General features: G+C 43.3%; 1 protein-coding gene across 3 annotated transcripts in view; it reads left to right on the top strand.

The window, feature by feature from the left end:
- LOC143104815 (sodium- and chloride-dependent GABA transporter 2-like) overlaps positions 1-15,735 on the top strand; it is a 51,427-nt gene that overhangs the window by 22,036 nt on the left and 13,656 nt on the right. For all 3 annotated transcript variants that reach the window (XM_076269133.1, XM_076269134.1, XM_076269132.1), the window contains 2 exons: positions 2,249-2,451; positions 13,297-13,431. In XM_076269133.1, the coding sequence (XP_076125248.1) occupies positions 2,253-2,451; positions 13,297-13,431 (334 nt within the window). In that variant the 5' untranslated portion in view covers positions 2,249-2,252. The remainder of the gene's footprint in view (positions 1-2,248; positions 2,452-13,296; positions 13,432-15,735) is intronic.

The raw sequence follows: 15,735 nt of genomic DNA, 5'->3' as shown, positions 1-15,735 counted from the left end.
ACATTGATACTGTTCAGAGAAATATATTAAAAACACAAACCTCCGTTGCTTCTCTCCTTTGTCTTTGAAGTTCTTCCAGTCTCTCCTCGTCATCTTTTGGAGTCTTACTTTTTCTTTGCCTAGGAGGTCTCATCGATCCTCTGCCACCGGCTCTTGGCTTTTCTTTACCTTTCCCTCTTCCTTTACCTTTCCCTTGCACCTCCGTTGCATCGACTGATCTCTGACTCTGCTCACTGAGAAAAATAGTAGGCTACGCTGTAAACATTGCCTTTACACTATTAATCTCGCACATACAGCATAACGATAGCACTGAATCTACTGTACTATAACATTAGCATGCATTCGTTTGGGAACCTGATAGCTGATGCTAGCAATGAAATAGTAGCCTACCAAAATAATGAAAACGTAAAACTAGGCTATTCACTTTACATAGAGGTCATACCCAACATGTTTACTGGCTATATAACTAAATGCAATGTGTAATTGTTTTCTAAAGTAACCTTATAACTGGAAGGAACACCGGACGAAGTCGTAGTACTGGAAGCAATGTTAACTTTGGCATGAAACGGCCACCGTAGGAGTTAAAATGCGCTCGGAATGGGAGGGGCTAGAAAGTAATATTCAGTTGGTTGTCATATAGAATTTCACCGCTAGATGGGAGAAGTTCTTACACAAGGTAGCTTTAAGACTCTCTAAAAAAATAGAGCGCTGTGATTGGATGAAGTCCACGGCGTCAGCCAATAGAAATTCCTATGGTTTGATACTAGATGTACAGGCTGAGCAAATTAATTTGCCGCCGCTAGGGTGCGTCTAGATTTCTAGGCTACTAACTCCGTGCACTTCACGGAAATGACGATTTATTGGCGTCCTCAATTCGACAGTGACATGGTCATACTGTGTCAAAACATGAACCGTTTATGTTATAACTTGCTTGTACCTCCGTAAAGTCTGTTTTCCACTGCTGCTGCTTCAGCTTTCTCAACCGCGATTACCACGAGTTTGAAAACACTCCCTCCCCTTCCGCTATTTGGGCAAGATGGCGTCCGTTAAGGGCGAAAAGTGTCCAGCGTTGCACACTCAGCTTTTTGACCGTTATGAGTGCACCATCCGGGAACTTGCAGCGCCCTTCGTCTCGTTGGAATTTTCAGTGTGAACACCCTCATGCACTCAAATTAGGTATTGCAAGTGCAGAAGTACGCGATTTGAGACACAGTCAGTGACTCATTTGACTAAGTATGCCACCAAGAACAGTGACTGTTAAACCTGACATAGATTTACGTTTTGTTTTACATGCACATCATGTTATATAATTTATCTAAACTTGATCAGTTGATGATAATGAACCTGTTGCACTCGTTCACTAACCTTCAACCTATCCTCGGCTAACATTACGAGTCTCCGACTATTGTAATCACAAATGAGATGACATTAGCATACTTGTATACAATACATTTTCCTGACATCCATAAGCAGAAAACACAACGGTGGTTCACGCTTTGGTTATTAGTCAACATAAAAACTCATTGAGAGAGAACAGATACATAGTAGTTTGCAATAACTATCTGTAAGTGGGATAACGATAATGTTAGCTTTACTGAACATGCCAGAAAGGAGAAATGTTAACATTATGTGTTAAGATATAAGTGCAAATAAACCTGGGAAACATATTTTTACTTTGCATGCTCAATACCTACACTCATGGTGGAAACAAGCTGTCTATAAGAAAACCTATGTTGCATCTCCCATAGGCCCAATAGTGAACCCAGAAATGTTGAGTACCCTAAAGTTTTATTGCAGAAATGTCATCTATAGGCCTAGTGGATAGATTTAAACTTGGTTGCTAAAACTTGCACCTTGGGCAATTTGCATAATTAGCATAATAAGATAATTAAAGCATGAATAGGGTAACATTTCTAAATTATAGCTATCACCATGAAACTTTCTCAGTTGATTACTTATGTTAAGATGAGAAAAAAATGTATTGCATGTTTTTTTTTTCAATTTTAATGTTTAAATATGCAAATGAGGCCCTATCTCATTAAATATGCACTTATGCACTCAGTGGGTTAAAGTGATAGAGATATGGAGAACCACAATTGGCAATAGTCTGTGTTTCTATCGAGTGATGCAATGTGATTAAAGCTGGGCTTTTTGTTCTTGCTATAGTCATTCCAGGTACTTCAATTGCATTATCAGAATTTGTCATATTTTGTCGTTGCTAAGGATAAAATTATGTCTGTATATGCAGGACCATGGAAAAGCAGCTTGAGTGTGAAAGTTCAAAGTGCAAATTGGCCTACCAGGATGGAAACTTGGCCCAACCTTCATCCAACCAACTAGTGCGGGGCCAATGGGCCAACAAAATGGAATTTCTCCTAGCAGTAGCCGGCCAGATCATTGGCTTGGGTAATGTGTGGAGGTTTCCATACTTGTGTTACAAAAATGGAGGAGGTAAGAGAAAACATTCATATTTGCAATATGATGAAAAGCTGAACAATATAGAAAGCCTTGCCATCAATTTAATGCACTTTTGTTTAGAACCTGTTGAGGACAAAAAGAACTTAAGATGAAAACATAATTTCATTCATAATCATTTAAGTTTTAAATGCTTCAAATGCTGCAAACAGAATGTGGCTTTTTGTAGGGCATACTAGGCTATTTGACAAATTAGTGGATATATCAGGTACATGCTTAGTTATGACAATGGTTTTGAATTTTAAAACTGCTCAAGGTTATGTTCCAAGGTGCTTTTATCATGTGAAAAGAGCTGCTCTGCTGGGTATAGTTTTACAATCAGGGTAAGCTTCTGAAATATGTATCTATGTACCTCAATATATGACATAAATATGACATAAAGTTGTTTATTAAAGCTGCAGTTGGCAAGATTTTTTTGATCATATTCACTGAGACACTATGCTCCAACAGAACAACATAAATCAGAAGGTTTTAGAAAAAACTTCTACCTCCACCTAGAGCCTGTTATTTGTTTTGCAAAAATCCACAGCTCCCAGTACTTCTGGTCCAATCAGAGCAGGGCTGTGTGAGATCTGACTGTCAATCACAGTCTGGTGCAGTTTGGTGCGCACTGACGAGCACAAACTTGATGAGAGGGTGCTCGGTGGTAGTGGGGGAGGGGCATGAGAGTTGTAAACATTCAAAATTCTGTCAGACTTGCCAACTGCAGCTTTAAGTATGGTATGTGTGTCATAAAAAAGTCTTAAAAATAACATATGTCAGCACAAAATGGCACATTTCATTTTTTAAGATACACTATTATTTCAACGTATACACAAAAATCTTTTGTTAACAGAAAATGGAACCTTCTGAAATATGTTGTACTGTCTTACAAATTTGATGCCGAACAGAAAATGCAGAATTTGAATAGGCTACTTTTAGTGGATGTAGCAGGTATTTAACATTCCATCAAACATCAAATTGAATTTGAAAAGTCAAGTATCTACCTCAGACATTCATATACTGTATCTTAGCAACAGCCTACCAACAAGATTACCTTAGTGTCAAATAATGTCCACTCCAACACAAAGAGTACATTATCAAAGTTTATCACCCGGAGAGAAAAAATACTCTTTTCTGATTGGCTGGTGGGGTGGCTATTAATTCTGAATAACAGGACACCGTTCCATATCAATGCTTATGAATGGTAACTATAACAACCATAGTATGACGACGGTTGCAGGCTTCGCAACAATGGAATCAACTGTAAACCATAGACTGTCTATGCTGTAAACAAGCTAACTGTCCATGCTATCGCCAAAGATTCTATAGTTAACTATAAAATATTAATAGCCACCCCACCAGCCAATCAGAAAAGAGTATTTTTTTGGGATCATAGGCATGATGATTCATTCATGGCTTCATAAAATATCAACATCCCATGTTGCTTTTTTCTACCATTGGCCCAAGTAGTGACCAGTATTCTACCATTGGCCCAAGTAGTGTGAAATAAATCTAAGTAGAATTGCACATAGCAAGAAGCTGGTCTGAGGGCAGATCTGGCATTGTGCACTGAATTTAAGCAGACATTCTCTTATGTTTCGAAGTGCATTTGGGGGCAGTTTATTAGCTTTTATAAGGGGAAAATTCCGAGGATCAAGGCATGCTAGATCGGCAATTCCCCGTGCTGAAGGAAGTAGACGCATTTGGTTTTGAAATTCCCAGAAGTCATTGCTTCATGTAGCCTAACTTTTGTAAACCAATAATAAAATAAAAGATACAGGCAGCATATTTATTGTATTCCAATTTCAAACAATGCACTTTTAAATCATTTGATTGAATAAGGTTACAAAAGAATGTAGACTGATGTAAATATTGAGGGTCACCATGACTGTAGTGTAGAGACTCATGTCTGGTATAAATACTGGTCGGGTTCCATGAAGGAGGAAAAGGGAGTTAGAGATAAATGGCTTGTTCGAAGCCATGTAACACTATTGATGCTTGATAGTGGGCCGAGAGATATTGTAAAACCGTCTTTATGATAAATGGGCCGCGCAAACCCGACAAGCATGCCGCTCCGTGATTGGCCGGCCCAAACGGCCCACGCGGCCCTTCTGGCATCTGGCCAAATGCCAGACCGTCCAGTCCGTCACTGGCTGGAATGCCTTGAGTTACAACAATTGTGTTTAAATGTAGTAGGCTCAGGGGCGTAGCAAGCGTGGGGGATGTGGGTGTTATAACGTACACACTTTTGCTGGAACACGATTCTATCCCCTACACTTTTTGTCAGATTAAAACAAAAGTAAAATATGGAAATAAACGCTCTCGTAAAGAGTTGGAACCGTATGTCTAAAAAGGGTGGGCTCTGATAACGCGCACACACAGAGACACAAATAGGTCTGTTGATTTGATTGAACGGTCATCCAGCCAATCGTGTCAGTGAAGAACCACAGTCGCTCTGATCAAATTCTAAGTGTGTGTCTTTCAAAGCTGTGCTGCTGCTTAGGTCTGCATTATAACATCTGCAGTGATCAGATTTGAGGTAGAATTGAAATGATAATTGTTACCACATTATGCTAAACGAAATTGTCCGACTTACAGTTTTTGTCACAATGTAGAAATGCAGGGAGTCAAAGTGAAAGCGGGAGTGCACGCACTAAGGCAGTTGTTGTTTCTGCAGAAAGGCCCTTGGCTACTGTTCTCAGAGCATTATGCTTTCTCTGTCTATGATCTGCAGCTTTTCTCAAACTATGGGCCTCCTCAACAATGAACCTACTCGTCCACGTAGCCGTGAAATTAGTTATGCCCGCTGCTTCACACATCTGATCATTTGCAGCAAGATTGAATGGTAGCCTATGGAACCGCAGACTGAAAGAAAAATAAACTATAGGCTAAAAGTTTCCCCAATCAGAAATAGCCTACTTATTAATTTGGTGTCATAAACGGGAGGTTACTTAACGTAACTGTGGTTCTCTGAGAATATGAGTGAGGTATCTCACTATGGGAAGCGCCCTCTGGCGTGACCAACCACGGAAGCACCTATTGCACCACGTCTGTCTATAGACAGACCAATTGCAGCCCAGAGGCGGAGCCCCTACGTCACCACTTTATAACCCTCTTCACTCATTCTCTGGCATGCTTTCTCCCGTGCAGTTATGCAAAACGGGCGTATTGGTGAGATACCTCACTCATATTCTCAGAGAACCACAGTTACGTTAAGTAACCTCCCGTTCTCTGTCGAACATTCGTTCGGTATCTCACTATGGGAAGATATAGACAACTCCCGTATTGCATGCCTTCCGAAGCAAATAATTTTGATATGATGAGCTCTGAGGGTTCATTTCACTCGTCTGCGGTCCCCACACTAAGCACTGTATGCGCCAGAGTCGGTGCCGTTACATCCAGCCTATAATAACGAATAAATGTGTCGGGTTTGTCCAGCAGCCCGCTCCACATACGTCTTGAACAGAAATTCCTCGGAAAAATGCCCAAGAAGTGCCCATGCCCCGAGTAGAATGTGCTCTAAGTTGCTCGGGAGGCTGAATGCCCCTGGCTTCATACGCCAACGTAATTGCGTTAACTAGCCAGTGAGAGACACGTTGCGTAGATATGTGTTTCCCTGTGTGGGGAGGCGCCCATGATACAAAAAGCTGGTCACTTTTCCTAATATTTTTCGTTCTGTCTACGTACATCTTTAGTGCACGGACAGGGCACAAGCAATGCAGCCTCTGCTCCTCTGACGAGGAGAAAGGAGGAGGGTGAAAGGATCGTAACTCTATGGCCTTGCCAACATATTTCGGAACGATTACCTTTGGAATGAAAGCGGGATTCAGTCTCAACGTTACCGCTGTCAGATCCTCGTTAAACTTCATACACATCGGGTGAATCGAAAGTGCATGCAGTTCGCTCACTCTCTTTGCTGAGACCAAAGCCAAAAGCAAAGTCGTCTTCAGCGTGAGGTGTTTCATATCGATGCTACCCAAAGGCTCGAAAGGGGCTTCTGAGAGAGCTTTCAGGACCATGGGCAGGTCCCAAGATGGCATTGTAGGCTTCGGTGGCGGACGTAAACGCCGTACACCTTTCATGAACTGCTTAACCAGTGGATGGCAACCCACCGAGAGTTTGCCGAACCCCACATGACAAGCAGATATAGCGGCCAAATGTCGTGAAGGCTTTTCCTTTGTCTAAAAGTCCTTGCAAAAAACACATCAGTAACTGAGCACTGGAAAGGGATGGCCTCCCTGTCCACACACCAATTTTCAAACACACGCCATTTACGGTCGTAAAGTGTTCGCGTCGATGGGGCTCTGGCACTTTGAATAGTTGCAATGACATCGGGAGGAAGACCGGCAGCATTCAGGTTTAACCGCTGACGGGCCAAACCCAGAGTGCCAGGCGATCTGGCCTGGGATGTAGAATTTGTCCCTGGGCCTGAGATAGTAAGTCTCTGCGGAGAGGAAGAGGCCAGGGTTCTCCGGCTAGCATCTGGCTGATCTCCGCTAACCACAACCTCCCGGGCCAATTTGGGGCTATTAACAGGAGAGATAGTCCGTGCTCTCTTAGGGCCAATCTCAATTCTCTGTTTTACCCCTTCCCCTTCCCCTATCCCTTCATCTTACCCCTAGCCCTTGTCCCTCGAAACCGAGTGGCAAGACATAGGGGTGAAGGATATTCCCCTTGGAAATGAGATACCACTAGCCAACCATAAGGGAGAGCGGGATGATTGAAACACTTGAATTAACGTCATTTACAGAGATCGTACCACACTGAAAGCTAATATTTTGTCACTAGCAACCTGTCTTCTGTCAAATAGGCTATCATTGCATTTTCAGCTCGGAATAAAACCGTTCAGGAATTATTTCAACAACAGCAGAACGTGCCTATGTTCGTTCGCAGCCTACCTTCTGGTCCGGGTGAATGAAACAGGGATGGGGGACAAAATAAACATGCAGTTTGCTATGTAAACATCCCACTCCTTCGATATTTTACATCAGAAGCAATCGCTACCTGTAATAGCCTATGCGAGGAGTCGGCAGCAGTAGCCCTATGCAGCATTCATATCAGACGAGCGGTAAAAAAGTTCAGCGAATTTAGCTGCTGTTGGACTTTACATTTCTGACATGGTATGCTACCAATTCCGGGGGAAAACATGGAAATATGTAAAATGCGAGACATTCGCGCAAATAATGATGTGCTGTTAACATTCACAAAACAGGCGATTTTTGAAAACTTCCTCATGAAGAACAGGACCTTCAATATATGTTCACAAGATTGAATGCAACATAAAACAATTACCATTTTAATTTTATATTTTTTTATTTAATCCTTATTAATGGCAACATTTCATGTCAATGAATCTCTCTGTGTGCTTATTTTTCCGGTGTGAGCGTTGTATGTTGGGTATTTCTCTTACCCCTCGGTTTCAAGTAAGCTCCCGATCTTACTTGGTTTTAAGGGGTATCTACCCCTTGCCCTTATCCCTACCCCTCGATCGAAATGAGAATTGAGATAGCCCTTCGTCTCACGTGCACGCGCAAAACTAAGGGGAAGGGGGAAGGGGTAAAATAGAGAATTGAGATTGGCCCTTACTCTGGCGAGTGTCGGAGAAATTAGGCTTAGTGGTGGGAATGCGTAGAGGAGCGCATTGGGCCACGGTTGTGTCAGTGCATCCACACCCAGCGGTGCATCTGCGTCTTTGAGAGAAAAGAACAGTGGGCATTGAACGTTTTCGTGCGAGGCGAAGAGATCTACGGTAGCCTTGCCGTATCTCTCCCAGATCTGATTGACAACTTGGGGATCTCCATTCTCCGTAAAGGGGATTTCCCCTTGAGAGAAGGTCCGCCCCAGTGTTCATGATTCCTGGAACGTGCGTTGCTCGTAGCGAGCTGATCCGGGTGCTGCTCCAAAGAATCAGTCTGCGCGCAAGCTTGTGAAGTTGAAGGGAGCGAGTCCCTCCCTGGCGATTGATATAAGCCACTACGGTCAGAGGCGGACAGAGTACACAGCTTCATTACTTGAGTAAAAGTACAGTAAAGAGTAATAAGAAAATAGTAAAGATATTTGCCTCTCAAAAGTACTTGAGTACTCCTCAAAAATTATACTTGAGTAAAGTACAGATCCCTCAAAATTGTACTCAAGTACTGTAATCAAGTAAATGTACTCCGTTACTGTCCGGCTCTGACTACGGTTGTATTGTCCGTCCTGATTAGGACATGGCAACCGTGCAGGTATTGGAGAAAATGTTCCAGCGCTAGGAACACTGCCAACAGTTCGAGAAAATGTATGTGTTTGTCTCGAAGCCATGCTGGCCAGGTACCGTTGGCAGATCTGCCCTCGTGGACTGCACCCCATCCCGTGAGGGATGCATCCGTCGTGACTACCTTTCTCTCGTACACAACTCCCAGGGGAGAGCCTGTTCTGTGGGTTTTTCCACCAGTTGAGTGCTGTGAGGCACACCGGTGATACCGGTGAGATGTGTCCGGGGACATAATCGCAGGGACGCTACCCACCTTTGAAATTCCCTCATTCTCAGGAGGGCGAATGGGATCACGGCCGTTGATGAGGCCATCAGTCCCAGTAAACGGAGGCATGTTCTGAAGGAAACTGTTTTTGTTCCTGCGGAACAGGGAGAGGCTTTGGTGAAACGCTTTGATTCGCTCCTCGGACAGCGTCGCACGAAAAGAAAGAGAGTCGATCTGAACGTCCGGATATTCTATTGTCTGAGAGGGAGATAGATGACTCTTGGTGTGATTGATGTTGAAGCCCAAGCTCGATAGATGGCCTATGAGCGCTGCAGTGTGAAGCTGCGCCTGTTCGCGCGTTGCAGCGCAAAGGAGATAGTCGTCCAGGAAAGCAGATATTCTGAGACCCGACTGTCTGGGGGGAATCAGTGCTGCTTCTATAACTTTGGTAAATGTGCGGGGGGCTAGACTTAACCCGTAGGGGACTGAGAGGTATTCGTAAACCCTGCCCTGAAAAGCAAATCTCAGGTATTTTCTGTGCGGGCCAATACACCAATATGCAGATATGCGCCGCGAAGATCGCATGTAGTGAACCAGTCCCCGGGACGTATTGAACGAAACAGAGTGCTGTACGTGAGCATTCTGAACGTGAAGTGTTTGTTCAAAACTCTTAAGTCTAGAATCGGCCGTAGCCCCCCGCCTTTCTTTGTTACAAGAAAGTAGCGGGAGAAAAACCCTTTCTGGCTTTCTTGTATTGGAACTCTTCTGATCGCCCCTTTGCTCAATAAGGAGTTTATTTCCGACTCCAGAACATGAGCTGCTTCTCCGATTGCAACTGACGCTATTACCCCATTGAATTTGGGGGGTCTCATAGCGAAAGACAGTCTTAGGCCCCTTAGTATTGTCGAGAAAACCCACTGATTTACCCCGCACTGATTTACCACGCACGCCTGACATGTTTGTTATTGGCGGTGCGTTAGCAACCTCTTGTGGACAGAGGGTGGAATGACCGTCCCCTGTTCGAACTGTAGTATTTTTTCTTATTTTGGTTTTCTCTGCTGAATAAAGCTGCGCCCTCGGCTTTATGCCTGGATGCGTCAGCGTAAACTTTATTTTTCTGTGTGTGGGGGAACACCATGTTTGGGGGCATAGTGTATTTGGAGAAATATGGTACAAAGACACTGGTTTCTCTCGCCAGCTTGTCCGTACTGTAGATTGGGGAAAGCAATCGTAATGGAGCGATTTGGGGAACAGAGCTCCTTCTGAACCGTGGGCTGGAGGGCGAACGATGCCCATCACACGGCGAACAGAGGGGACGAACGTCACCTGCCGTTTCGTTCTCTTCGGAGAGGGAGGACGGCAAGATGAAGGCCCGAGGGGAGAACATTCCAGGTAGCCCGTGGTGCTGGCTGTCTCTCCCAGTATGATACACGCATTCTAATTTTCTCGCCTCTTTTTGTTGCCCGGAGGGTAAGAGGCGCGGTGTTTTGCGGCGGTGGCTGCAAATTATGGCCTATTTCCCTGTCTGTAGGTCGAGGCTCTCGGTTGCTGCCCAGGAGGAGGGTTTTCCGTCTGCCTACGGGATTCCGCCTGCTGGGGCCTCTGCATACGAAAGGTCGACCGATATTGATAGCCCTGCGACTGAGGCGGGGCTCTCTGTTGAGCAGCGGCAAACGTAGGTCGCGTCGCAGGCTTTCGGGGAAGACACACATCGAAAGCTTCGCCCTCCTTTTTCTGTGTGTCGCATCTCTTTCGCATGCTTTCAATAGCCGGTCCGAAGAGTTCTTTGGTGTCGACGGGGGTGTTGAGATAAGAGATCTTCTCCCTGTCGCTCAGGCTAGATAGGTTAAGCCATAGGGACCTCTCGCCCGCAACCGCGAGGCCCATTGCACGGCCGCAGCTCGCCCGCAGCTGCGAGGCGCTGATTGTTTGATCCGCGATAATGGAAATCTCTTCCCAGATCGCCGGATTCGCGGCGCCGGCATCTAGTTGTCTCCCCATCTCCTCCAACAGTTCTGCTTGATAGGCAGTGAGGAGGGATGTGGTGTTCAGGGCCCTTACAGCCAAAGCACAGGACTTGTAAATTTTTTGGTACATGGAGGAGGTGAAGCGCTCCATTTTACCAGGGAGTGTGAGCCCCGATGCAGTAAGCGTCGCCTTTGGGTTTAAGTGACGCGCTACAGAGGGATCGACCACGGGCGGGCTGGATAGCCCAAGTTCTTCCATGCCACTGATATCTAGCATGGCGAATCCCTTGACGGGTACACGGTGAGAAAAGGGTTTGTCCCAGTAGCGTGTGACCTCTTTTAGGCACGCAGGTAAAACTGGCAGCAGATGTTTGGCAGGAGGCAGGCGTGAGGGAAGCCTCTTGCCATCATAGAGATCCCTTTCCGCCCGAGGCAGCCATATCTACCGAGCACCGTAATGATTTTTCTCGGTTCAAAATCTTTTTTTTTTCTTTTCGTTTTGCTCGCCTTAACGCGTTAGCAAGTCCAGCAACGAAGCTGACTAGTAGGTGCTAATGAAAGCGCTCAGCAAGTAGCAATCCTACGCCCGGGGACAGAACCTTGACGGCCTATCGATGGACAGTTCAGTAGGAAGTAGATGCTGAGGAAGATTGTGGTCTTCACGGGGAAGAAAGCGAGAATGAGTGAAGAGGGTTGCGCAGCCGGTTATAAAGGGGTGACGTAGGGTCTCCGCCTCTGGGCTGCAATTGGTCTGTCTATAGACAGACGTGGTGCAATAGGTGCTTCCGTGGTTGGTCACGCCAGAGGGCGCTTCCCATAGTGAGATACCGAACGAATGTTCGACAGAGAACTATATAGACATAGCCCAGTCAGCACACATACGTCTCCAAGACGCTTGGAAAAAAACTGCTTCATTACATTGCGTCCCATTTAGAACGTCTCATTTGATCTTACAAACGGCGGTGTCAAGACACATTTGAGTTCTACATCTGAGAACAAAAGATTTCCAGCATGTAGAACGCTTATGAGCGCTCATGCCATGTGTGCGTCCCTGCAGCAAGTGAAAGGTAACGTGGGCTAGAAGCAACAATAGTTTAAACAATAACGTGGCTTCCGGTAACTATCATTGGAAACAGTATAGAAACTGCTAATCATAATCTTTAAATTGACATTAATTAAGCTGGCTATATGCAACACAATTTATTTATATTCCCTTATGTTTGAGTAGACTTCAAACATTTTTGAATTTAAGCTTACAGTTCTGTCATTATTGTGTGTCCTTTACATTTATTTAATAGGTATTATAGTTAGGCATATTAATAGTCCAGTGATACCTCGAAATTAGGCTGTTGTCTGTTAGGCAAATTCATTTTTGAAATTATTTCTTTATTTATAACATGAAATGTGTCTCCATGTAGGGTAGTGTCAAATAGTGAAGTGATAGCAGGTAGGCCTACGTGTCACATGAGCCACACAGATGAAGGGCGCTGCTTGTTCTGTCCCTCCCAAACTGCATTAAAATGGTGTAGCAATCAGAATTTAAAAAAAAAATCCGGGGCACAAACTCTCGGACACCCGCCAATATAGTCCGCACCCATCTCAGAAAATACTTACAACATCCCTGTAGGGAGTTATTTATAATTTGGCCGGATTGTTTCACTTCCCTATCCCACAACCCCCACATTTTTAAAAAGCTTGATACGCCTCTGTGCCGCTCCAAACAAAACGCAAATGCAGGTTAGAAATACTTAAAAAAGCCTGCCTCGAATACCAGCCTGACTCAAATAAAGATGATGATGAATGATTTATGCTAAGCAAGTAGCCTGGATTATTTTATGATTGTTAGTAGACAAACTGGCTTCAGATATCCAACAGAGTGAATATGAGATTGTGCCATCTTACAGTAGCTGTAGATGGCTGTGGTTAGTGATGTGATGCTGTTAATGGGGAGTTTTACATAGTTAGCGCAAATCCTATATGTTATTATTTATTTAGCGTACCTATAAGGCTTTTTTTCCTTATCAAAAGTGAGGGGGACGAAGGCTGTCTCTTCAGCACTGCGGGGGACATATCACCCACGTCCCCCGTGCCTCCTGCGCCCCTGCTGTTAACATATGTGTTTTGTACCATTTTTTTAATGGTAAAAATGCCACTTTTATAACATATGTATTTTTTACATTTGTACTCTTAGACAGACAACCTAAAAATTTATTGATTTTCCCCCAAACATGTTATCCATCCATGACCAATTGTCATGCATGGACCAAGCATGTTATCCTTCACCAGATGTGTTATTAAAGTAAGGCAAGGCTCTGAAGGTTGAGTTTTGAGCCTGAAAGAAATGGCTTATCCTGACTTTGAAACAAACTACCCCTTTATAATAAGTGTGAGTGTTTACTCTGTGCCCCCCAAAGGGGTGTTCTTCATTCCTTATGTGCTGTTCCTGTTTTCCTGTGGCATCCCACTCTTTCTGTTGGAGACCTCTCTGGGGCAGTACACAAGCCAGGGATCAGTCACTTGTTGGCGAAAGATATGCCCTCTTTTTGAAGGTAAGCATTAACCCTGCTGTGAGGATATGAACAACAAGTGCCTCTTTCGTGGTTAGTCATCAGTTGAGGCTTTTTTCTTGGTCAGTGTTGCTGTAGAGTCAAGTGCAAGTGCAACGTCAAGTCCTTCTTTTGATGTTAAGCAGAGCATTACAAAAATGTATTCACTTCTTTATGTTGGAAGGTACAGAGTACAGAGACAAAATCTTGGGTTAAACATGAACAGTATTGCACCTGAAACTACATGTTTCACTCATATTTAGTTAAAATATCTCAATCATTCACTCAGCTTGCTGCTCATTTGCCATGTCTATGTTGTTTGACATAGTTTAGAGTTCTTAGGTAGAAGCACCTTGCACTTCTTAGAAAATAAGAACATACCGTATTGCACTTTTTTTCATAGTTTGGCCAGTCCTGCGACTCAGGTGCAACATATATATATATTTATATATATGTTTTTTTTCCTCTTCATGAACAATTTTTTGACTGGTGTGACTTATAGTCTGGAAAATACGGTAATTACAACGTCATTGACATTAAAAAGTCATTGACAAGCCATTGTTGTAAGACAAAGTCAAATATCTTAAAATTAGTCAATTTAGTTTCGCTCATTAATTTAAAGCATTGTGACAAATAGAATCAGGTGTCAGTGAGTTAGTAATTACTATTAAATAATTAATATTCCTAATATTGACCTTATTCAGAATAAGACAATATTGTGAATATGTTATTTAGATGAATTGTTACAGTAATAGTGATGGTAATTTTGATACAATAGATTTAATAGAGACCCAGTAAAACCAAGAGTATGAAAAATCAGGAACAGAGTTTATTTACAATGATGCGCATACAACAAACTATCACCCAAAACTGTCTATTCCGTTACAAAAGACAGGGGCCCTACTCAACGCAATCTCCCTTTGCCCAACTGATGGCAGTGATAATAGCACTTTAAAGGAACAAAACGTACTACTCACCGAGAGCGCGTCTTACCAGCGGGCTGAGGGATCACACACAGTAGGTTTGGTAAAAAGAATACAGTAATCCTTAATTCAAGAGATCAATATAATCCTTATCAATCTCAGTGGAACTTCCATAAACTGATGGTAATTTTGATACCATAGATTTAATAGAGACCCAGTCAGACCAATAGTATGAAAAATCAGGAACAGAGTTTATTTACAATGATGTGCATCAAGGGAGAGACAGCATGACTTCACCTAAAGATCCATCAGCTGCTCTAACTAGACAAGGAAATAGTTTTTAGGGTTTAAGTATCCTTCCAGGCTGACGGGAGATGGCGTTGGTCATCCCATCTCACATGGACTACACTGAATCAGACTCTGATTAGTGGCAACCTGGCAATCTGAAGCAGATACAGTAGCTACTGACACAGCCATGCAGAACAGTGAAACACTGCAAAGACATAATATTCCCGCTTATCTCTAAATACAGTCACACACAGATATACACAGGGACAGTACAGATATCATACAGTCATTACATAGAATCGTACTGTTAGTATCAAAGTGACCCACTAATGAGAAATGCAGAACATTAAACCACATATTGGACATAATGTTCTATTCCACTTTCTCTCAATAGAATATTCTGTTCAGATTCCCATTTGCATGTCAAACAGCATATTCTGATTAATAATGATAAAAGATTGTCTAGTTACCAACGACTTTATCAAAGTTCTAAACGTTCCTTCCGTGAATGTTTCCATAGTAACCTTATCACTACCTAAGCTATAGCCTACTGCTATACTAACGTCGCTACTATGCTGTCTTACATGTTTTTCTTCCTCACCCCAAAATTGTAGCCTACCTTTGTCTTCTTTTAGCACCGGCTTCATGGGCGGCCCATCCAAACAGGCCAATGTGCCCCCCCAACTGAGTTCTCTCCCTGACATAAAAAAACATCTAAATATTATCATGACTATGATTGAAATTAAATCTATATTGGACACTGATGTTGAACACTTACTCAAAAAAAAACATAGATAACACGGACTGACACTTGTGTCAACTACTGATAGTTACAAACTGCGCAATAAAGAGGGATACTGCACACTCTGACACTTTTATTTGGCTGATAGAAGGAGGCCATCATGCTCTATTTTGACCAAAGGAAGTCTGTCATCATTGCACTCGGACAAAACTGGAATGTTTCATTTGTCCCGCATATCAATTGTCCCGTCTCTCCCCTACTGTAAAGAACATTTTGAGCGAATCGTAAGAGTCAGCTTGCTTTTGAGCAGGATCTTACAAGAACATTTCAAAATGAATGGAAAGACACTGTGAT

This window comes from Alosa pseudoharengus, unplaced genomic scaffold, assembly GCF_046254945.1.
Source record: "Alosa pseudoharengus isolate Yale_2024_CS ecotype anadromous, Long Island Sound unplaced genomic scaffold, YU_APseudo_1.1 YU_APseudo_1.1_scf_5, whole genome shotgun sequence".
Classification (NCBI taxonomy): domain Eukaryota; kingdom Metazoa; phylum Chordata; class Actinopteri; order Clupeiformes; family Clupeidae; genus Alosa; species Alosa pseudoharengus.
Note: the sequence above shows the minus strand (reverse complement) of the source record. Positions and strands in the feature narration are given on the sequence as shown.